This window comes from Hipposideros armiger, unplaced genomic scaffold, assembly GCF_001890085.2.
Source record: "Hipposideros armiger isolate ML-2016 unplaced genomic scaffold, ASM189008v1 scaffold_157, whole genome shotgun sequence".
Taxonomy (NCBI): Eukaryota; Metazoa; Chordata; class Mammalia; order Chiroptera; family Hipposideridae; genus Hipposideros; species Hipposideros armiger.
In genome coordinates, this window is record NW_017731507.1 from 3,271,037 (window position 1) to 3,296,101 (window position 25,065).

The window sequence follows — 25,065 nt, forward strand, 5'->3', positions numbered from 1 at the left end:
GGGGGCAAATCTGGATTTTTATGTTAATGCTCTTTATTCTAAAATATCTTGTCCACCAAACCAAACATACTCCTTCACAGGGCAAATTCTGCCTGTGGGCTGCATGTTGGCCACCCTTGTCCTGTTTGTCACCCTTTCCACTCTGAAACAACCCCTGAGAAGAAGAGGATTTGGGAAATTAGATGGAGGTTTGGGTGTGAGAATGGGGAGGAAGATTCCTTCTAAAAGATGTGTCAATGGGTGGGGGACAGAGTCAGATTTCAGGGTGAGTGGGAGGTGAAGGAACGACACCTCTTTTAAGAGATTTGATCATGAAAAGAAAGACAGGAACGGACATGGTCGTGTCTGAGCCAGGGGCTGTCAAATGAGTGTAGGGCATGTTCGGAAGGTGCTAAGAGGTCAGCACTTCCTTCTGAATTTATGGAAAACCAACCGTGCATGGGTAATGGGAGAGGAGAGCCTGGGCAGGGGAGGTGACAGTGATCGATGGATCGATGCCCACCCAAAGGAGGAGGTTATCGATTGGATCAGGACACCCCGGAGAGCGTTTTGCTTCAACAAGTCCAAAGTACACTTCTCCTCCAAGTCTGAGAGGAACCGGAAAAGGAAGAAGGGCCAGGTAGAGGAGTCGGGATATTCCTGTACATGCAAAACCATCTCATATATTAGAGGGAGAAAATGTGACTCATGGAGTTATTTTTGTCTAGTAGAAAACTGCATGGTGATGTGAGGGTTGTACAGGCTTTTCTCAGGATGATTAGAGGTGGATAAGCCCCGTGTGTCTCTTTGTGCACAGATTTCTAAAATTAGAGAGATGGATACCAGACAGCTGACACAGAGCCTTGCACTCTCCAAGTTCAACAGTGAGTGGATAGGTTTACAGCAGACAAACCAGGTCTGGATGGAGCCCACAGTCAATTGTGTGTGCGCGCTTTCATTCATTGCTTCACTCATTCACACATTCACTCCTTTTTCACTGACTCATTCGTTCATTCAGTTATCAAATTCCTGTGCTAGGAACTGAGACTAGAGAAGCAGCTCGCAGCTGGAAGGGACCTTAAGACATGTACGTACACGACTGTGATCCAAGGTCGACGGTCTGTGGCTATGGCAGGAGCCGGAAGATGAACAACTCAGGAGTTAAGGGGAGAGGCATTGGGAAGAAGAGGCATTCGAGTTGAACCCTCAAGATGGAGAGAACGTGCCTTCAGCTGCAGAGATGGCACGCCCATCTTACTTTAAGGCTGAAAAGGACTGAATGTGCCAACTCTCCAATAAATCCTTTGAGGTTTATCAGTCGCTCCCTGATTAAGACCTACAGGCAGTGAGGTCTTAATGCTGAGCTCAGGAGAAGGGGACCCCTTCACCAAGTTGGATGCTTTGCCTCCCAGCTGGCATAGCTTCCTCTTCCCTTTCTCTTTGCTCCTTCGAGACCAGAGCTGTCCAGGAGAACTTTCTGCGGTGATGGAGAGGTTCCATACCGGCACTCTCCCATATGGGAGCCTTAGCCACATGTGACTACCAAGCACTTGAAATGTGGCTAGGGCGGCGGAGGGACTGAATTTTAAATCTGATTGAATGGTAGCTACTTTAAATGTAGATAGCCACCTGTGGCTAGTGGCTTCTGCCCTGGACAGCACAGCCGTAGGCTGAGAACTCCTTGCAGCCTCCTTCATGTTTGCAGCAGCCAGCTCAGTTCCTGTGCTGGGCAGCCTCTCAGTAAAGGTGTGATGAAGGAAACTAGTCGCTGCCCACAATCTGGGCTGCTTCTTAAGAGTAAATGTGTTGGGCCGGCCGAGTGGCGCGATAGTTAAGAGCTGGCTTGAGATGCCAGGGGGCCCTGGTTCGGATCCCACATATGAGGGCCAGTGACACTGCCCTCTACAGCTAAGATGCTAAACAACAGCTCAACCTGGAGCTGGGCTGCCGTGAGTCGCTGGAGATGGCGTAGGCTGCAGCCCCTGCTGCAGTGGGTTGCCATGGGCTACCATGTGTAGCCAGCAGCCAGTGTGATCGACCAGCAGCCAGCAGCCACCGTGAGCAGCCGTCCAGAAGCTGGCGACTGATCTGCCTCACCCGGGAAGAGCGCAATGATGGTGCCAACTTGGGCCAGTGAAGCAACGTCCTCCACAACTAGACTGAAGAACAAAAAGGACAGCAACTTGTCTGTTCCCATCCCCCAATTCCCCAATTAAAAAAAAAAAAGAGTGAATGTGTTTACAGAGAAGCCTTTGTGCCACTAGATATTGGTTTCCACTGTCTTTATAGCAGAAGGTGCCCCATCCATATTCCCAACGTCTGGGTGCAGCCAGAGGCCCAAGCTTTGGGGGACGGGGAGAAAAATGGGGGCTGTGTGGTGATGAGAAAGCACTGGGCAAAGGACAGAATACAACCAGACACAGGGGTCATTTGCTGTCATAGAACCCTCCCCACAGCTCCCGCCTCCTCTAAATCTTACAGATGCAAATTGATCAAGTGTTTCGTGTGGATGGATTATTATTATTTTTTGAGGAAACTGGTGAAGGGGCTGACCATGATACGGGGGTGCAGAGTGAAGCAGAGACCCCACCCAGCAGGAAGCCCTGGGGATGAGTGGGTGTCTTCCTCCGTTCAGGCTGCTATTACAAAGTACCACAGACTGGGTGGCTTTTAAACAGCAGAAATGTATTTCTCACAGTTTGGAGGCTAGAAGTCCAGGATCAAGGTGCCAGCATGGTTGGGTGAGGGCCCTCTTCCAGGTGGAAGACTTCTTGTGGTGTCCTCACATGGCTGAAGAGACAAGGGAGATCCGTGGGGTCCCTCTCATAAGGGCACTAATCCCATTCATGAGGGCCCCCCCTCATGACTTAATCATCCCCCGAAGGCCCCACCCACTCCTCATACCGTCACATTGAGCATTAGGATTTCAACTTGCGGGTTTGAGGGCAACACACACATTCAGCCATAGCAGCAGGTGTCTGAGGGAACATGTGGAATTCCCAGGCATCTGGGATAGCCAAGGGCCAGCTCGTTCAATTTGGATTTTTAAGGGGCGAGGGGTCCTCTAGGTTGTCCAGTTTCAATTGGTGGAATGAATGGATAAGTGAGTGAATGGATGAGTGAAAGCAAAGAGTTAAAAGATAATATAAAACATAGATTCTTTTTTTTTTTTTAAGATTTTTCTTTTATTGGGGAATTGGGGGAAGGGGAACAGACAAGTTGCTGTCGTTTTGTTCTTCAGTCTAGTTGTGGAGGACGTTGCTTCACTGGACCAAGTTGGCACCATCATTGTGCTCTTCCTGGGCGAGGCAGATCAGTCGCCGGATTCTGGACGGCCGCTCACGCGGCTGCTGGCTACACACGGTAGCCCATGGCAACCCACTGCCACAGGGGCTGCTGCCTACGCCGTCGCCGGTGACCCCCGGCAGCCCAGCTCCAGGTCGAGCTGTTGTTCAGCATCTTAGCTGTGAAGGGCAGTGTCACTGGCCCTCATATGTGGGATCCGAACCGGAGCCCTCTGGCGTCCCAAGCCAGCTCTTAACCATTGCGCCACTCGGCCGGCCCAAAACATAGATTCTTGTTCTCTTGAAAAATTCATGATTTCGTATCTGGAAGGACCCAGTCCGGGCTCTGGTCCAGCCCCTACATTGTTCAGAGGAGGCGCCTGAAATTCAGAGAAGGGAGGCCCCTGGCTGAGGCCACACAGCTGCCTGACTAACGGTAGGAGGAGAATTGGAGTCTAGATCCTCCAACTCTGGTTCTCCTGACCTTTCCATCGTATTCCAGGCACTCTTAGAACGTGGGGAATGGGGTTTTTCAGGATGCAGCTCCTTTAATGGGTTGGCTTCTCCTGAGGTTTGCCAAGCTAGCCTCCCCCAGCATCACCTGAGCCCTACTAGGAGAAAGCTCCTTGCGGACGGGATGAAGGGGGCCTTGGAGTCCGCATCTCTGTGAGGTCTCCATAACCATCGATCCCCTTGGACCATCACCCAGCCTCAGAGCCGGTCTCCGCCTGGCTGTTTCCTGCCAGAAGTAGCTCAGTTTTCTCTGTGTCAACATCCCCTCCGCGGCAAAGGGCATTTGCTGACGAACAGCCGGCATGTTCCTGGCGGCACAGATGGGCATTCTAGACAGGCAGGCGCCATCAGGCTGATGCTGTGCGTGTCCCCTCGCCGCCTTGGCTTCCCTCCACACGCCACTGAAACACCACCGACTTTCAAAGAGCTGTGATGCAAATAACAGCGATATTAGCGAAATGAACAGTGTGTAAGTGCCAGGTAGTCTTCAAAGTGCTCTCAGAGATTAAGTCATCATCCAGCAACCCTCTGCTGTAGGTACCGTGATTATCTCCATTTTATCATCCTCAGAGAGGGCATGGGACTTGTCCAAACTCACATGGTGAGGAAATGGCAGAGCTGGGGTTTAAACCCAGAAGGTCTGCCTCCCGGGTCTCTGCTCCCCGCCGGGTGGGGGAGCTGGGGAGCCAAGGACCTGGGGGTCAATTTCAGTTCTGCCTTACACGTTGGCGTGTGGCCTTGGGGCCATGCCTACACCCCTCAACCTGCAGGGCCTCCTGGGCACGGTCGTCCCCACTCTCACAGGGCCGCTGTGTGAGTTAGAAGGGATGACGCGTGCAAAGTGCTCCGCTGCCCTCTGCCCAGCACCCCAAAGGTCCCCAATACATTTGAAAAGAAAGAAAATTACATAAGCCATTTGTTTCTCTAACCCATCGACCATCTGAAGTTTGCCACTACCCTTATCCCCTTACCCGAGGTGGTCCCCATTTTCCCTGTGTTAGGTTGACTTGGAAAAAGATTTGGATGCTAAGAACACAATGTGAGTTTTATGAGGGTTTCTTCTCTCTTGGGGAGAGTTTTTGCGAAGCTCATTTCGACACTGCCAGACCTAAGTTCAGTGGTATGGCCCAGCGTCAACCATCAGAAGGGTGGGGGCAGGGGGTGTAAATTGAGTACTTATTATACGCCAGGCATGGGCCTAGGCACGTTGGTTTTAATCCTCCTGTTGAGCCTGAATGCGTTTACCCAAAGCCATGACGTCTGCACTGAGATTCCCAAACTGCGAAGGCAGCACCGTCCAGGGTTGTGCTGAGCTCTCAACCCACTGCAAATTCCGTGTCTGTAGAAACGTGTTCTGCATCCCAGAGTGCTGAGCACCATGGGGCCTGTTGGTACCAGCCCGACACTCAGGTGGGAGCTGACTACTCTACAGTGCTTGACCTGAAGGAGCCGTGATGCCCCTGGCTGGTCCACGGATGGCTTCGGGGGTCTCTGCTCTCCTTGAATTATGTGTCAGTGCCACAGCCGATACTAGCTCATAAGGGACATTTATACAAATTAGAAAAAGGTGACCCCCCCCCAGCATTTTCGGGAGGAAAAATTACAAAAGGGGCCTCCTGTAGGGGCAGATCTGTTACCTAAATGGCCTCCCTCCTCTCGGAGCCCTTCTCCAGGGCTCGGCGCTCACTGATTGGAGACTGAGCTGGACTTTCCTGGAGACCTCTGGGCCTGGTGCCCTTTTACAGTGCACAACCTGAACAACCCTGCAGGAAACCCTGTGCATTGTTTCCTCAGCATAAGACCGTTTTGAGGGAGGGGTCTGTGTTGTGCTAGGGTGTCTCTGATCCAAAGAAACATTTAATAGCCACTGGTGATAAGATGAAGGGTACCGCATACAGAGATTAAGTAGGAGGGAGGGGAGGGAGCAAATTCCGTGTATGCCGCTTCAGGGGGCAGGTGGGATTTGGCCAGGAGGCAGAGAGGGGGTGGAGGATGCAATGTATGGGCACTCGGACCCAGAGGCAGGCTGCCTGGTCTCAGATCCTGCTGTCCTCCAGGGCATGAGCCTTAATTGTCTCTATCTCAGCTCCTTATCTGTAAAAGGAGAACAATAGATGCTGCCTCGGAGTGCTTATGAGATGAAAAGAGGGAATGCATCTCAGAAGAATTACTGTAGAATAGGGCCTGCAGGCAGTGGAAGGTCAGCAAATGGATGTATTTACCACCTCTCCGGGCCTCCAACCCCTTTCTTGCCCCCCCATCAGATCAGATTCTCACCTCATACCTGAGATGAGCTGATGAGGAAACTGAAGCGCCAAGAGGGCAAGTCACTGCTGAGGGCCTTGCCGTTTCCCCGTGGAATAAAACCACGATGGGAAAGCAACCTCTGCCTTCGGGGATCACAGCACAGCTTCATGGACGAGTCATGGCGACGTGGGCCAGACAAAGAGAATGAAGGGAATTCTGGGGGGAGGGTACGTCGTGAGCAGAGGTGGGGCGGCCAGAAACAGGGCAATCTAAGCTTCTGAGTGTTGTAAGAACATAAGCGCAAGCCGGAGTGGGGGAAGACAAGGATAGAGAGGGATTCAGGAACCAGCTGGAAAAAAGCAAACGGAGTAAGGGACCCACTACTAGATCACGCACTCAGACTGCTGAAGGGCTGTCACCTGGCAGAGGAGTCGGTTCATTGGCTCTGTGTGTCCCCAGCAGATAGAACTAGGGCTCAGGGTGGGAGGTGCCACCCTCCCCACATCATAGCTGTCCAGCTGTGCACCGGGCACCTTGGCAGGCAGGAGCCTGTCACCTCCTAACGCAGTGATGCACAGCTGGCTGACCTCTCTGATGGGATTCTCAGGGTTTCCAGCCTGCGGTCCTGGTGCTTCACCCTGGGTGACCTTGGGCAAGCCCTGCTAACCCCTCTGACCTCAGCCCCTGACCCTTCGTCAGCCTCAGAGCTTGGTTGACTGTGAGGCATCTTCATGACATAATCTCACTGAATCTTGTAAAATAATCCTGGGGTGGATCCTGGCACCATTTCAATTCTGCAGATGTGGACGTGGAGGCTCATACACGTTGAGTGACTTGCCCAAGTTTTACAGCCAAGTCGCAATTGGAGAGAATGTCCTTGTTAATTTTCCGGCTTAATCTCCTGTGCTGACCTTGACCTCAACTTGAGCTGAAGAGATTACTCCAGAGCACCAGCCAGGGGTGTGGTGGGCAATAGGAATGGACATACGAATCAGTGACTTTCTGAAGGTGGGTCTAGGGGAGTGCTTTTCCCCAGCCAGTCACCATGTCAGTGCCATTCTGACCTGCATTCGTTATGCAGGTCATCTATTGCTGCGTACAAATGCTCCCAAGAGTCAGCCGCTTAAAACAACACATGTTTATTGTTTTACAGTGTGTCTGGGCCTCGCGTAATCCCGTTCTCTTCAGTTGGGACAAAGCCACCCGTGAGTCACAATTGGAGCAGAAACTGGACATCTGTCGTGTCCAGCTGTTTCAGTCAGCTTAGGCTGCCTTAACAAAGTGCCACAGACTCGGGGGCTTAAATATCAGAAATGTGTTGTCTCGTAATTCTGGAGGCGAGAAGTTCAAGGTCAAGGTGTAGCCAGGGTTGGTTCCTTCCGAGGCCGTTCTCCTTGGTTTATAGATGGTCTTCCCCTCCCTGTACGTACAGGTGGTCTTCCCTCTATGTGTGTCTGTGTCCTAATCTCCTCTTCTTATCAGGACACTGTTCGTATTGGATTAGGGTCCACCCTAGTGACCTCATTTGAATTTAATGACCTCTGTACAGATCCTGTCTCCAAATATCACATTCTGAGGTCCTGGGGGTTAGATTTTCAACATACAAATGCTGGGAGGGGGCACCATTTAGCCCATAGCACCAGCCCCCACCTCCTTTCTCAGATGGGGAAACTGAGGCCCCACGTAGGGAAGGGTCTTGACCAAGGCCCCAAGTCTGTGTTGGAGCTTGGAAGGGACCCAGTTCTCTCACCCCCAGCACCCTGTTCTCCCCTGTCTATCCTGGTGACTTACGTTTCCTGAAACCCATCTACTGCTCTCACAATTAGCCAGGGTCTTCCCCATTTGCTGCCTGAGTACCCACCTTCCCCCATCCGTCCCTCCAAGGCCCCAGGGAAAGGCTGGAGAAAGCCAGCCTGTCACTGTGTGGGTGTCAGCCGTGCCCACTCCCGAGCTCCTACCGAGCTGTGGTGTGTGGTGATCCTAGAAACAGTGGGACCGTGGCCAGGGAACACGCTGGCCTGATTTATTTTTTTCTTAAAAAAAAAAAAAAGAAAAATTTAAGTAGGACAGTGAATACATTATTCTGGGTTTGTTCAGGCAGGAAGCCTCTAACTTTGCCTCACAAAACAATGACATGACAGTGGAGCTCAACTACAGGAAAGCTCAGGAAGGTGGCGTGTCATAATGACAACAGCTGGGCTCTGGAGCCAGGAGGGCTGGGACCACCCTCTGTGCCATCACTTACAAGGTGGGAGACCCTGGGCAGGTCATCATCTGGCCTCAGTTTTCTCGTCCTATAAAAATGGAGCTGATAACCCATTGTTCGTACCCTGCCAATGTGGTGGTTTGAGAGACTGTATGAGGTGTGACAATTAAGTTCGTGAACTTGTTGCAACAATGTTGCTAACCTTTTTTTAATATCAGAGGGATTTTTCATTACGAATTTGCACCAACTGGACAAAGAGTTAACCAAGTTTACTACTTGGAAGTGCTGAAAGGCTGCGTGAAAAAGTTAGATGACCTGAACTTTTCACCAACAATTCATGGCCCTTGAATCACGACAGTGTACCAGCTCACACAGCACTGTCTGTGAGGGAGTTTTTGGCCAGTAAACAAATAACTATTGGAACACCCTCCCTATTCACCTGATCTGGCCCCAATGACTTCTTTCTTTACCCAAAAATAAAGGAAATATTGAAAGGAAGACATTTTGATGACATTCAGGACATCAAGGGTAATACAACGACAGCTCTGATGGCCATTCCAGATAAAGCATTCCAAAATTGCTTTGAAGGGTGGACTAGGAGCTGGCATCAGTGCATAGCTTCCCAAGGGGAGTACTTCGAAGGTGACTAGTGATATTCAGCAATGAGGTATGTAGCACTTTGTCTAGAATGAGTTCGCGAACTTAATTGTCAGACCGTATGTGTGTGTGTGTGTGTGTGTGTGTGTGTGTGTGTGTAAGGAACTTGCAAATATTGGCACCTGGTAGGTGCTCAATAAATAACTCCTTAGTATAAAGGGAATTTCTGTGTAGTAATCATCCCAAGCCCTCATATTAAACTGTGTTCACACCCCTTTTCTTTAGAGACCTGCAGTTAAAGGGGTAAGGAAAGGGTAAGAGGGAACAGACTTCCCTTAGATGGGAAAGTCGGGGCCAGAGACTGTGTCTGCATTCATCCATTTGTTTATTCATTATTCAGTTAAATTGTTCATTACATATCCACTTAATCCAACTAACAGATATCTATGGATTTAGAGACCTTGTGTTTAGAGATTAGGGATACGGAGTGAAGTAAATCAGGCCCCTGCTCTCAAGAATTGTATAGTTTTGCTGAGAAGAGAGAATGCAACGAAAGACGTGATAAAGGAATGAAAACTGAAGCCTGTGCCGACTGTGGAGGTGGAGAGTCATTTAATGGATCGTGTGGATGGGGAAATACAAGACACCCGGGAAGGCTGCCTGGGGTTGGGTGGACGTTTGAATATGGTGTTGAAAGGTGTGTAGGATATTTCAGGTGGAAAATATCCAGAATGAAGGAGCAGGGTGAAGAGCCGAGCTACGGAGGCAGGAAGTGGGGCGGCGGCTTCAGAGAGAGCACAAGCGGAGTGTGGTTGCTGGAACCTGGACAGCGGCGCAGAGGTAGCCATGGGAGAGGAGACTGGCGAGATGCTCAGGGATCAGCTCACGGGAGCCTTGGGTGCTGAGACGAAGAGCTTGGGCTTCCTTGTGGAAGTGACGCGAGCGTAGTCGGTGTCAAAAGAGGAAGTGACAGAACTGGATGTGTTTTAGGAAGACTGCTGCAGCAGGTTGGAGCTGAGCAAGGCTGTGAGTGGGGGTTGTCTCGATGGTGCCACTGAGAGCTTGGGTGTAGAATTCAACCCAACTAGTGCAGGGATGTGAGAAAAGGGAAGCGCTAGAAACAAGGAGGTGGACCCAGTAGACGTGGTGACTTCATAGAAGCGAGCGATGAGGGAGAGGGAGGAATTAGGAAAAAGTCCAGCTTTGGATTCAGACGATGAGTTCAGTGATGTTGCCATTGTTAAGGGCTAGGGGCAGGTTTGGGGGGAGAACAATACAGTTTGGGACATATCAAGCTTGGGGGGCCAAGGTGGAGAGAACCTATGGCTAGAGCCTTCCCCAAGATGGAAAAGAGGGCGTGTGGATCCGATTTGATGAAATCAGGTGTCTACCTGAACAGCTTCTATGCGAGTGGAGTATCCAAGTGGGAAAGTCCAGTAGGTAGTGGATTTATGCGTCTGGGGCTCAGTAGAGGGATCGAGGCTAATGAGAGAGCTTGGAAGTCATCAATATACGGATTGTAACGAGAGAGAGACACAAGTTGCTCAGGAGTATGGAGACCGAGAAGAGGATTCCAGGAAACCCAGCTGCTTAGAGAGTGTTGAAAGTGTAAGATATGCTTTGGGTGTGGAGGGGGTGTTGACGTTTCAGGGAGTCCATTCTCTGGGTAGGAGAGGCTGCAGGGCCTGGGTTGGGTGACACATGCTGGACGCCATGGTGGCAAGAGGACCCTCGTAGCAACTGCATCTCAGAAACGTGCCCAGCCTCCTAGGGGAGAACCTGGCTCAAGCCAGCATGTCAGCCCTGTCAGGCTGGGGCCATAGCAGAGAGGTCGACGGCTAGCGGGTTGAGTAAATCCTTGAGTTAGGAGCCTCCCAGGAGCGTCTGAAACTCCATCCCTGATGAGACAGCTCAAAGCCTGTCTCAGACACAGGTGACCACCATCACTTACTCTAGACCCTTCTGTCAGGTAGGCCTTGGGGGGCTCTGGGCTACTCAGTGTCCTGGTTGGAATCGGCTCAGGAGTTGGGGAGCACCGCGCCTGCAGAGCTGAGTGGGCCTGGGCCTTGGTTGCTCCGTCATAAAGGGAGGGGATGAGGCTTTGCTGCTCCCACTTTCAATAGACGCTCTCCTCTCTTTTTCCTGCGGAGGTTGGGATTGCCCGGAGGGCAGTCTTGGGGGTCTTTGTAACCCCAGTGCTGAACCGAGCTTAAATCCTGGCTTCAGCTCCTGGTAGCCGTGTGCCTTTGGGCAAGTTACGTAACTTCAACTCAGTCCTGGGAACAATACTGCTCACCAGTGGTGGTTGTGAGGATCCAGAAGTCTCCGTAAGTACCTATATTAGGATGCTTTCAGACGGCCCGCGGTCAGCAATGTTTGTTTTTCTAAGGGCCCAGGTAGTGAATAAGTATTTTAGGCTTCGTGGCCCACAAACAGTCTTTGTCACAGCTACTCAGCTCTGCAGGAAAGTAGCCATAGACAGTCCGGAAGTGAATGGACGTGGCGGGCTGGATTTGCTGGATTCTGCCCACGGACCATAGTTTACTGACCCCTGACATGGACATCCACCGAATGCCCCCTTTCCTGAGGCCACAGGCTCTCTCCTTTGTCTTCCGTTTGGGAGTGAGGAGGCAGGTGTCTGAGTAGTCAGCTGGGAGGGTGTGCTCGGTGCCGAGTATGGGGTCTGGTGTACATGGGAAGTGGCCTCCTTGCTTCCTGGGCGGCAGAGGAAGCCTCGCTGATCTGTGATGGGTGGGGCCGGCACATCCCGGAGAGGGTCAGTGGGAGCACGGCGTCTCCTGCAAACGTAATCACTGCTCTCTGGCACAAAGGGCCCCCGGGGTGCTTGACTTGGTGCCAACCTAATAACCTGGCAAGTGGCGCGGTCTGTGCTTGTCCGTGGGCTGCGCTGAGGAATGTAATTATTTGGGGACGTTCCCTTCGCTCAGATGCGTCATCACCAACTGTGTCCAAAGGCCTTCACGACAGGCCTGTTTTTAACTGCTTATGGGGAGGCCTAGAAACTTGCGTGGTTCAGAGCTGGCCTCTGAGGGGTGAAGACGTCATCTGCCCCATGATGCGTATGCAGATATAGCTGAGCTGAGCACGTGACTGTTGATCGCATTCAATTAATACTGGGTATTGGAAACCTCTGTTATTTCATTAATACAGCCCCAAGAATTGCTCACTGGCCAAATACCTTTGTCAGCCCATCCCTCCCAAGGCCTATCACGCACGTGACTCTGATTTTTAGTCATCTCTCTCCCCTCTCAGCTCTCTCACTCCTACCAAACCATGCCCTGAGGCCATACCCAAGCCATTATCCAGAAAATGTGCTTCAGAACAAAACAAATAACCTCTTCCTGCCTCTCTCCCCTCCTATAATGTGGACTTAATAATAGCACCCACTCAATAGGGCTGTCAGGGGACTTCAAGCCAAAATGCCCAGGTGGGGACCATGCTGGGGACTGCCCACCCAGGGCACTTTTCATGCTACTACTTTCTTTCTCCATATGCAGTAGATCTTAAAGAACCAGTAGGATTTCACTGTGTGGAGGACATTCTTGGTGAGAACAGCCTGGGCCAAAGCACAGAGGTGTGGGGATGAATGGTGTGTTCTAGACGTGGAAGGAACACACACACACACACACACACACACACACACACACACACACACACTGATGAGGAAACCGGGAGGAATTGTGAGATTGTGGGTGCTGCTGAGAAGTTTCCATTTTATCCTATTGGGAGGAATCAGAGTCCAGGCTGGAAGTGGCACAGCTTTTCTGCGTCCTTCTGTATCTGTGCGGAGGGAGAGCGGGTGGGAGCCGGGAGACACACAGTGGCACAGGGAAGGGGTGACAAGGGCCTCAGAGAGGCGGTAGCAGAGGGAGAAGGTAGTGTTCATGGCAAACCTGGGGCTCCTATGAGACGGTGGTGCCAAGGCCAAGTCTAAGCAGGATGATGGTGGTGCCAGGGCCAAGGTTTAACAGGCACGATGGTGGTGCCAAAGCCGGGTGTTTGCAGGGCACGATGGCAGCCCACGGCCAGGGTTTTAGCAGACAGAGATGGTGGCACCTAGGCAGATGTTTAGCAGGGTGAGATAGTGGTGCCAAAGCCAGGTTTTTGCAGGGCAAAATGGAGAGCTCTGCCAGGTCTTTGCAGGGTGATAAGAGCCTGGCAAGACCTCAAAGTGGGTGGGGGACCAGTTTGGGCGATGACACATTATGTATCGGGCATCCTGAGTTCCTGTGACTGACTCCTGAGTCTCTCTGTGCACTTCAAAATGGGGTGAATTTATGTTTCAAGCCAACCGACCGACCACTGAATAACTAGGAGCTACACCAGTGCTTCTCAACCTGGGCTGCATGTTTAAATCACACGGGAGCTTTCCGAACTCTAAGGCCAGATTCCACTTGAGACCACTTGAATTTGACCTCTCTGTACGTAGGTCTCACGTGGGTCTACTTATTCATTTATGTTTCAAACATTGCCCAGGTAATTCTGCTGTGCAGCCACGGTTGCAAATAAATCTCTTCTGAGAGGGAAAGTGAGTAAAGAGGTGGTTCTGACAGTTGCGAGTGGATAGAGGCGCTTTAGCAGCTATGGGTGGAGGTACCAGTAAGTTGCGAAGGTTTTGAAGCTTCACCGGCCACCAGAGTTAGTTTGTTTCCTCATCTGCTGTAAGTGACAGCAACTCACGGATCCCTATGACTTCCCTCTTCTGCTTGGTGCTGAACGGAATTTCAGGGGCTCTGTGCCTGGGCAAGCGGGGGCTATCAGGATATATTAGATTTCTTTCTGGAAGATCAAATTTCTAAGTAAAGTGTGAGCTGCTTTTTGCCCTGAGAAATCAGATGGGTTAAGAGGGTCAGAGAGAATACCGGGGTCCCAAACAATTGGGGTAAATTTCAGACTGGGAAGTGTCTCTGCCTGGTGTACTGTGGGGAGCTAGATATCTCGCATTTCAGTGACCTTGGGCAAACCATGTAATCTCCCTGAGCCTCAGCTGCTTCATCTGTAAAACAGGCAGGTAATGTCATTCCCACAGCACAAGCCAGCATTCAAATAAGACATGATGATAATGCTCTTGACCTGTGTTTATCTCAGCTATTCCTCGCATCAGCTTTGTGCATATAGGCATTATCATCCCCATTTTAACTGATGGATAAACTGAGGTCTGAAGTTTAAGTAACTTGTCCAAGGTCACATATCTGGTAAGTGATGGTAGGAACTAGAGGTATAACTTTAGCATTCAGACTACAGAGTCCAGCCTTAATGATTGAACCTGGGAACTTAAACAAATCGAACCCTATATTCATTCTTTGAAGGACTGTACTATCAAAATTGACTGCATTACTATTTGTTGGAAGTAAAATCTTGTGGATTCATTAGAAATCATAACAGGCCTTTATTCATTTTTTATTTTGTTCATTCATTCAACGTGCAGTCCGAGAAGGGAGCTAAATTTGTCCGTGGCCGGCCGCCATAGGTGCTGTGGGGATGGGGGCGGGAGGTCGTTTCTGGGGAACTGGGAAGGTAAGATTGAGGTTGGCCTAAGTGAACTCTTCATTTGCTAAGAGTCTTCCATCGCAGAGTCCTGAACAGGCTCCCGTGTCCCTGTATACATTGTGATAAATCCACACTGACAGGCCAGACCATTAGAGCAATGGAAAGCCCATTACATCATGCTGCATCAATGATCCAAGGATTATAGATGAGCCCGAGAGGATGCAGGAGTCCAGAGGGACTTGTAGCCGTCATCTGTCACCTCTGGGCAGCGCAGCTGCTTCATGGTGGGCGCTCAGCAGGCCATCAGACCAGGGTCAGACCAACCAGCCGGGGCCTGGCAGCCTGCCTCAGCTCAGAGAGAAATCCGCCTGTTCTCTGTCCTGATTGAAGGCATGTTTGGAAGGGGCCTGTGTGTTGATTTATTCTTTCAACTCACTTAACAAGTAAGTACTGAGCCTGCTGGGTGCTGGGAGACAAGATGAATGAGAACCGGGTCCCTGGCCTCAGGGAGTCCATGACACAGGAACAACGCAAGCCCACCGACAGACAGGCACCTCTGTGCCAGCCGTGACCTCATGGCGAGCTCATGAAGACGGATGCCCCCCGCCCCCCCTGTCAGTTGAGTTCTGGGATGCCCACAAGTCTCCTCGGTGAGGGGAGCTACACCCTATGCTTTCGTATTTTTCATTTCCAAGGATTGAGGAGGAAAATATCTAATAGAGAATGTTAGACAGACCTCGGGTCAAATGTCCATCATATCAGCTGTGTCACTTGAATAAGCAACCCCGTCTCTGAGCTTCAGTGTCCCCGACAATCTGTAATCTGTGCAGTCTGAGGGGCAGAAGTGACTCTGGACCCTGTCGTATTTCTGGGTTACATGGAGAAACAGTGTCATCCCCTTAACATGTCTCCCCTGCCTGTCTTCTTTCTCTTCTTTTCCCAGGCTCTGGATGGCCTTGGTTCATCCCACCCCTTCACTTCTCGGGAGCATTTTGGGCTCCTAATTCTATCTTGCTATAATTCAGCCTTCCTGAAACCTCCCTCCTTACTCGTTATCATTCACCTCTTTTGCATCTCCAACCCGTGGCAGTTTCCTGCACTTACACCCTCATGTTTCTGTTGTCCAGCTACGGCCCTTCTCCAAGGTCATGGGATCTAAATATCCATAAGGCCAAGGGCCCAGGATTGCTGGGGGCAGTGGATTCAGGATCAGCTGATGCTATTGTAGCCCCTAGCACAGTATCTTCCCATTTCATAGGCCCTCGGGACATTGGTTCAAGGACTTAATGCATCACACCCATTCCCCTCATTTTGATGCGGTGGTAACTGAGATTCAGAGAGTCTGGGTGACTTACCCAAGATCACACAGCTCGTCTGCCCCAGTACTCGATCCCAGGCTGCTCGGTGCCATGTGTATGCACGCGTACAGAATCAGACATTTCCTCTGGGCTGGGTACAGTCCTAGGCCTCCTCTGGGATGGCACAGTGAACAGCCTCACAGGGGCCTCTCTAGAAGGAACCTTCGCTTTCCCCCCTTTGTAAATGAGGAATCAGAGTCCTGGGGACATCAGGAGCTGGCCCTCCTGCCCCCCACATTACAGAGCTTTGGAATGGGCAGAGCCAGGGTTCTAACCAGGCCTGTCTGACTTGTAGAGACTTTATTCTGAACCCCTATTTCTCATCCCCTTTCCAAACACCCAGCTCTTTCAGCTGGTGAGTAGTTTGACAAAGTGACGCAGAAGAAGAGAAGTTACAAACATTCAAGGCAGACAGAGCGAGTCGAGCACTTAAATACCATCTTTCAGGACAGGCTGAGGCTGAGAGAGTTTATTTCCGAGTGAACTGCTGCAATCATGAAGTTCAGATGCAATGGGTCTCTTAATCACTGCGCCTCACCTGGGGAAACGCGTGCTCTTTTAAAACACCACGGACCTTCAGGAAAAGAAAATAAGCAGACACAAAAGCCTGAAGCAGATTTCCTGCTCCAGGGTCACCGTTCATAAAATCGTTTCTATAAAAGTTCCCAAAATTATAGACTTCTCAAAAATATTCACTGAGCTACGGTCAGGCTATTTGAAGATAGTCCCCCCATAGCCTCCAAAAGATTGAAGACCATTGAGAAGCATGAATCATAGACCAATATCCTGTGATACATGAGAGGAACTACTGCTAGTTTTAATTCAATTTCGGCCTGAAATGAAGTTTAATAATACATAGAGCAGTCCCGTTTTCCTCTTATTAAAGTGAAGGATATGACTTCAGGGGGAAATTAGCTAATTGAATAGAATGTTTCGGATATAAGCAAAATAAAGGGCGTGCATTGCCCTTGCAAAAGGAAAGACGAACAGGAACAGAACTGTGATGAGTAATAAGTTATCTTCCAACTGGAAGCAGCTCAAAGACACGACTTACAGAAGAGAATCTGTATTCCAACCCAAAAGATCCCCAGAGGAAAAGTATCCAGAAAAAAACAACTTTTCTTATAAGGTTGACACTGGATGAGTCAAACCCTGGGAGTATGAGGCTTTACCTCCCCCCCACCCCCACAGTCACAGCTCAGCTCCTTTAGCCATGTGTCACATAAACACTTCCCAGCCTTTATCCCTCCTGCGTCCCTAATCCCTCATCTCCATCAGTGGCCCACCAGCCAAAACCCAAGACCTCATCCTTACCTTCTTTCTTGCGCCCCCCCCCCTCCCAGGCCTCCCCTCCCCCTTGCTGTCACACCCTGCCTCTTCCAGGCAACCATTAGTCTAGTTGGTTCTCCTACCCAAGTAGCTCTCAATTCTGTATGTACCACCCTCCTCCCCACACGCCCACTGACCTAGTCCCTACTTTTATTATATTCCAGCTAATTAACATTCATCACCCCGGTTCTCCAGTTCCTCCTCCACACCACCGGCTAACGGAGCTCCCTAAATGACCAGCCTGACCATGTCTCTTACCTGCTTAAGAACATCCCACAGGTGGTTCTCCATCGCTTGTACGATAATGTCTAAACTACCTACCTACATCTGGGTTAGCGTCGTGGGTTTCTTCCCTTCCATCCCCTATCCTGGACTCCTGTCCTCAATCTCACCGATGTATTGCACATGACCGAACGTGTTTGCTCCGCCCTCTTTGCATTTCTCTTCTCTGCCTATTATGAAGGCTGTTCCCTGACTTGTTCATCTGACATCATCCTGTTCACATTTGAAGACCTCTCTCACACATTGTACCCTCGATTAGGACTCCTGGTATTATGTTGGTGTTTGGATTAGAGGAAATATCTAATTTTGCTCATTACGTTGGAAAATATTTACTGCGTTATTCTTTCTCTCACTCGTTTCTGATGCTGCCTTCCCATAAAGTAGATTTACGTTACTTCCCGTGAAGTCGATTTCACATTACTGGGGCCCCTTTCCATGTATTTTCCTCTTGCTTTCCCCTAACAGTTCTTGTTACACAGATTATAATTCTTGTACCTTACTGTTTTGATTATTAAATATACTTAATAACCTTTTTTTTAGGGCAAGGTTCCTCTTATTACTCTGTTTTTTCAAACCTTCTGGTATATTCTCCCAGTTGTGCCGTAGAATTCAATCGTTTTAACCAGTCTCCTCCACCAAAATCTTTGTGTTTTTACAGGAATTATATTAAGCCTAAAATCAATTGGGAAACAACCAAAATATTTACAGTTAGACTCTTATTCCAGAAACATGTTTTTTCTTTGTATTCTTACCATCTCAATGTTTTGTGTTAGGATTTTCTTTCTCTCATTATATGGTTGGACAATTAAGTTCGCAAACTCATCCTAGAAAAAGTGCTACATACCTCATTGCTGAATATCACTATGGTCACCTTCAAGGCACTTCCCTTGGGAAACTATGCATCAATGCGAGCGCCTAGTTCACCCTTCAAAGCAATTTTGGAACTCTTTTTCTGGAATGGCCATCAGAGCTGTTGTCGTTTTACTCTTGATGTCCTAAATGTCATCAAAATACCTTCCTTTCAATATTTCCTTTGTCTTCAGGTAAAGATAGAAGTCAGTGGGGGCCAAATCAGGTGAGTAGGGAGGGTATTCCAATACAGTGATTTGTTGCCTGGCTAAAAACTCCCTCACAGACAGTGCCATGTGAGCTGGTGCATTGTCATGATGCGAGAGCCATGAATTTCTGGCGAAAAGTTCAGGTCATCTAACTTTTTCACGCAGCCTTTTCAGCACTTCCAAATAGTAAACTTGGTTAACTGTTTGTCCAGTTGGTACAAATTCATAATGAATAATCCCTCTGATATCAAAAAAGGTTGCAACAAGTTCGCGAACTTAATTGTCAGACTGCATATGGTTGCTAGAATTACTAGTTGTTGATGGTTTTGCTGATCTAAATGGATTTTTTTTTCTAATTTTATCTTTCCTGATTTCTTCAGTACAGGATACGTGTCATCTTGAGCATGTGCTTTTATTTTTCTATCCATCCACTTTAGAAACTTGACTTTCACTAGTGGCATGGCTTGGTTTGGTCGCTGTTGGTGGTGTTTCGTTTTCAGTTGCTTTGCTTGGGTATACTCATTCAGATGTGGATTTTAGAGCCAACCCATCTGGCTCTCTACCTCCTATTGTGTGGTCTGGAGCAGATTAACCTCTCGGGTCTGCATTTTCCTGCACATTGAGTGTAACAGTAGCACCTACTTCATAAGGTTATTGTAGAGATTCAGCAGGACTTTTATGTAGAATGTTAACCAATGTGTAGTCCTCATGAGGATTCAGTAAATATGACCTCTTGACATTACTGGAAGTAGACAATCATGTTCCTGAAAGCAGTGATCCATTTCATTCCCTTTCTGCAAGAGCCACAACTCTTATTTCTGGTTTCTCATTCCTCTGACTCTTCCTTTTAAAAGGATAATATTGAGTGACTTTGATGTGGGTCCTTGTCTTTGTTCATGATGTTAGTTGGATCCTATTTCATAGCTCACAATTTAGGTATTTTCTTTGGTCAAAAAAATACTCTTCCATTTTCAGCTTACTCGATTTTCTTCAAGGATGGATAATAAATTTGATCTAAGGTTCTATTGATACAAACGATTCAGTGATGTGCTTATTGTAAACCCTCGTAGCCTTCCTGAAACAAGCCCTATTGAGTCATCGTAGATTACTCCTACGGATGTGCAGTGGTGTGTGTTAGAGCACCTAGCTTCCTCCCCGATCCTGGGGGTGTTCCGTAAAGATTTACTGACTAAATAAATAACTTTCATCTATCAGGTTAATTGCCTTATTAAATGTAGACACAGGTGACCCTCATGTAGTTCGGTCATAGTGAACCTTTGCTAGCTCCCAGTGATCACTGATTTCCATTGTCTAAAACCAGTCACTTAAACCATGCAGATTTGTCAAAGAATCAATTTCTGAATTTATTCAGATGTTCACCTTTAACGCTTTTTTAAAAAACAGATACCGCTCAGCTCATAGACCACTTTTAAGACTCTAGGTTATGTATCGTGCAGACTGGTGAGTTTGATTTAAACTCAGTTGAACTTCAGATACCCCAGGAACTCTTCCACCTTTGGCCGTGGTCTTCCATCTGGGGCTCTTGGTAGACAGCTCATCACTGGGTTTGCCTTTGGATGGACTCTCTGGACTCACCTCCTGGGCTACGCTGCCTGAGTCACCCCCAAGCCCATCATGCAAAAATGTCCTCCCTGCCTAATCAGCATGTTCAGCTGTGATGCCTGTGAAGCCCAGACCCACCTTGAGAAGCACCCATGCCATCTGACCCCTCACTTTACGGGGCTGGGAGTGGGGGGACGTGACCAGCCTCATATCGGTCAGCTGTAGGAGCAAACGTCCTACCCAGGCAGCGGGGCTCACCACCCTATCACTCCTGCTCCTCCTGTAAGTGCCTCTTCCCCAGGCCTGCACCGTGGTGACTCGGTGTGGGGACACATTGCCCCCCACTCTCCCTGCACGCCCCGTGGAGACCAGAGTGAATGGAGCCTTAAGAGGCCTGGGAAACAGAATCAAGCTCAGAGAAGGAGAAGCCTGCAGTGGAATGGGAGCTGGCGGGGCGGGTGGGGGTGGGGGAGAGCGTATGTTAAATCAAGACGAGCCTGAGGGTGCACAGCTGTTCAGACAAACAGCTGATACCTGAGAAAGAGCGGCCACCAAGCAGGGGGGTTGCAGTGGCAGGAATCCTCTGGGAGGAGCCAAGGTCCGCTTGGCCAGTCAGGGCGAGGCAGTGGCCGCTCAGTGGCCTGAGCAGGGTCTGTTCTCTCTCTGCTGTGCAGTGTCCTTCCCCCAAACACAGGACACGTGGGTTGATTACCTTCATTTTCAAATTGCTTTGAACCTAGTAACATTCTGGGGGCCGGTACATTTTTTTTTTCTTAGAGTAACTCATTTATGCGAGGGGATCTGGCTCTCCTATTAAATAAAGGTCATGATATAGAGTTTCCTTTTCTTAGGCTGTAATTGCATTTAAGTAGGAAAGAAAGTTGATTTAAAAAATATGAAGTCATTAATAGTTTGGGTAGTAAATACCTGGATAAGACAAAGATGGTGACAGAGCATCTGACCACTGGCATTTAGGAAGGTCCAGGAGATTCCTGGGGCCCTCCCAGTTTTAGTATCTCACAGTTCCATGTGCTCTGTGAACCAGAAAGGCCTGTTTCCGGGCTTGGCAATCAAAAGGAAGTAGATTTCTCCTGACTTCTTATGCCTCTTCAATTCACTTCTTCGTTTGCAAAACCCTGATCACACAGTTACCAATTCATTCCTTTAGCTAGAATATGGTGGGCATTGGATTTCTTGCTTTTGGGTTTTGCCGTTTGCTTGGCAATGGTGCCAGAAGCTGGCTTCGTTTTCTGAGGCACTCCTATGATACAGGTCAGTGTGTTTTGGGGGGGGCCAGTCCTGAAGGGGAGCCGAATCGTTCATTAGCTCCACAGCTCTGCCAGTGTGCACGCTGTTCCATGTAGTAAACTGGAAACTTGCCTCTAAATTAAGTATTAGGTATCAACATAAGAAAGTCTAGGACAATGCCTGGCATAGCGTGGGCGCTTAATAAATATTTGTGGAATGAATGGATGGGCAGCAGGAGGCGATAATAACTAATGACCAAGACACTAGAGTCAGGTAGACCTGGTCTAGAATCCTGGTTCTGCCACTTACTAGCTGTGCGATCTTAAGCAATTAACTTAACCTCTCTGGGCCTCAGTTTCTGTATCTGGAAACTGGGGACGATAGCAATCTAATGTCATGGAGTTATTGTGAGACATCTATGACTTACATGAGCAAGGTAACCATGTCAGTCACCCTGCCTACCCCATTGCAAGTGCTCAGTGAATGTTACCTCATGTGGTTGTTATTATACTCATTGATGGTAATAATAATCGTAAAAATATATACAGGCAGTCCCGGAATTCCAGCGACTGATTTGCACATCTGCCTCATATGTCTCAGTGAGCAGCTTTGGGAACTCCACTTGTCTCTGTTACTGTGTTCTCCATGGAAATGCCTCCTGACGTTGTCCCTGTTTATTCTCCCTCCAGAACCAGTTCCCTCACCCAGCCCTTCCCCAGCCTGAGTGCATCACACCTTCCTCTCTGCCCCTACAACCCTCCTGCACCCCTCTCTCCAATGGGGCTTGTCACTGTGGATGCTGAGTCACCCCTGTTCTCCTTCTCACGGGAGTGGCTTGTCAAGGGCAGGATTGAACTTGGGGCTTCTGGTGAAAATGAAAACCCAGGGACCCAGGAGACCATAGAAGAAGGGAGGGACCTCGGCTCAGAGCCTAGTGGAGCCACAGAGCCAGGGTCTACTTTTATTCACCCAAAAAATCTGTGACTGCTTCTGATATGAGACCCCTAGAGAGGCCTTGCCTTTCCTCATTCTTTCATCTTCCTGCCTGTGGCTGGCTCCCGAGGGACCTGAAAACTCGCAGGAAGCCCCGGAAGCCTTCGTGCTTGTTTCTGGGACAGGAGGCAAATGTTGCCATCCTCAGGGGGCCAGAGGAAACAGGCCCTCATGGGAGGAAGAAAAGCTGGCCAGTGCATTTCTGTCATCCTGGAGCATGAAGAGAACGCTAAGGAAGCGTTGTGACTCCCCAAGAGTCACATAACATGCCTGATCTTCTGTTGGCTCAGCTGTTAAGACTTAAGGCTTGCATTAGATGAGCAGTGTTCCAATTCTGTTCTGCAGAGTCCAAAGCATTCTCCAGGCTAATTCTCCAGATAAGAGGCCCCTCCCTTCTAACCCTGCCCATCCCAGAGGCCGTTCTACTTGTCACACTGCCAATCACAGAGGCCCCTCCCTTCTTACATTGCCAATCACGGAGGCCCCTCCCGTTCTTACACTGCCAATCGCAAAGGCTCCTCCCCTTCTCATTCCACTAATCAAAGAGGCTCCTCCCTTCTTACTTACACTGCCAATCAGAATAGCTCTGACTTAAATGTTTTACATATTAAGATTTCCCCTGTGCTTTTCTTTTATACGATAGGATTATTTGGCTTTTAAGTAGTTTAAAATGCCTCTGAAGAGACATTTTTATATGTCTCTTTCCTTGCCCAAGAATGTCTGACGCTAAAAATTACACTCAAGTTTACAAAGACAGACAGGAAAAGATGAAGGGATGGACATTTATCATCCCTCCCTTCAGTGCTCAGCACTTTTATGAATCCTTGAGTGCCCAGTATCCTGGCCTGAAGCTGATTTGCCTTTTGTTTTGCATTTACCTCAAGGCTAAGCCTGTTGAAGAATATATCATGCTTGAGATCATTAATTCAGTTCAATTAAACAAGTATTCATAAGTGAGTGCTTTGTGCCATCCTCTGGGCTCTGGGGATCCCACCATGAACAAAACATTGGCCCTGTTGTTAAGGAACTCACAGCCCTCTGAGGAGTCTTAGATCTGGGAAAGATGTTTTAAACATGAGGTGATTAAACCCTGAGAAGTAACGCAATTTGGTCTAAGCCACATACAGCAAGTGATACTCTGAGAACTCAGCCCTAAGTTTCCCAAAGTGATTGCTCTAACCTACTTCACTTCTACTTTCTCATCTTCCTACTTACTAGAAGGAAGACCACAGCTCCCTCTTGAATTCACCGCCATCTCAAGTGGCTTATATAGTTCGAAAAGGAGCCAGTCCTGCTTTTAATGCTCCCTGTGAAAACAATTGCAACATATAATCAGGCCACTTTTGCTGTAACGTCTTACTGCCACATGGGTGGCACTGTTGAACACGGGTCCTGCACAGTCCAGTGACTGCTCCTGTACCCTGCATGGGAGCTGTTGCTCGCGCAAATCCTACACTTGCCTCCAAGGTGCCACAAACTTGACTTCCAAGATTTCACCTCTTTAAGTCCATGTCTGTATGCTCAGCCTTTGATTAGTAAAAAATAATTCCACGACAATATGGCTGGGTCAGCTTTAGCTACATGTAAGACTGGAACCAACCTTCTCCTCAAAATTCTGTGGCCCATGTATTCAATCAATGTCACTTACCAAGATTCCCACAATCTCTGAGCTGCTTTGTGTCCTGTCTTGGGTTATTCCCATCTAGAATCCCCTAGATTATTTTTTTTCTTTTCTTTCTTTTTTTTTTTTTTTAAGATTTTATTGGGGAATTGGGGAAGGGGAACAGACAAGTGCTGTCCTTTTGTTCTTCAGTCTAGTTGTGGAGGACGTCGCTTCACTGGCCCATGTTGGTATTGTGATCATTGCGCTCCTCCCGAGTGAGGCAGTCACTCGCGGGCCATTAAACGGCCACACGTGGTGGTTCACAGCAGCTCACGCCGGCTGCCGGCTGCTCACACTGACTTGCCAGCCACTCATGGTAGCCCTTGGCAGCCCACTGCAGGAGGGGCTGCAGCCTATGCCGTCGCCGGTGACTCACAGCAGCCCAGATCCAGGTTGAGCTGCTGTTCACCATCTCAGCTGCAGAGGGCGCAGCGTCATTGGCCCTCATGTGGGATCCGTACCGGGGCCCTGCTGCTCAGAGCTGGCGTTCTCAAGCCAACTCTTAACCAACGCGCCACTCGGCCGGCCCCCGTAGATAATTTTTGTAGATTCTTCCACCGCCTCTCAGCTCAAGATATAGAGATGGTGTCAAGGGTCTGTCTTTGTCCAGCCAGGTAATATTCCATTATCCTTTCCCCCAGAGCAATGTGTGTGTGCACATAACTCAGGGGTATCACTCATGAGACTCTCCCCTAAGTGGCTGACTATCTAAGCTTGCCTGCTCCATCTATCTAGGAAAAGGTTGTTATTTTCTACGCTAACTTCTAATTCATACTATTTCTAGCTCGGAGGATTCCTATAGTAACTTCTCTTTGGTATAAATTCAGATGTTCACAGGTCGTTGTGATTTAGCTGTGTCAGGACTATGCACACACACTCCGCTGGGGACAGATTTGTGTATTGGATAGAAAGACTCATTTAGGACTCCATGGTGGCACCCTGCCTTCCTTGAAAGTCATCATATGGTTTCTGTGGCTCTGGGTACTGGCAGCTGGCATCTGCCAAGGCTGAGGCCAACTTTGAGATGAATGGTCAGGGATCTGCGAGGAAAAGAAATGATTTCTTTTGGCTGGCTGCTGCTTAGAGGACGTAAAGGAAATATGTCAGTTCCTGAGTAGAAGCTTTGAAAGCTTAATGGAAAGTATTACCAGGGTTGGGAGAGGGAGAGGAAAAAAAAACAAAAAACAGAAACAAAACCATCACGCTGAGAACAACTCCAGGAACCAACAAAACA

At 49.0% G+C, this 25,065-nt stretch overlaps 1 protein-coding gene across 1 annotated transcript in view; it reads left to right on the forward strand.

Annotated features, from left to right (window-relative positions):
- Positions 1 to 445: 445 nt before the first annotated feature.
- KCNQ3 (potassium voltage-gated channel subfamily Q member 3) overlaps positions 446 to 25,065 on the forward strand; it is a 150,211-nt gene continuing 125,591 nt past the window's right edge. The window contains exon 1 of the mRNA XM_019651276.1: positions 446 to 619. Within this exon, the coding sequence (XP_019506821.1) occupies positions 446 to 619 (174 nt within the window). The remainder of the gene's footprint in view (positions 620 to 25,065) is intronic.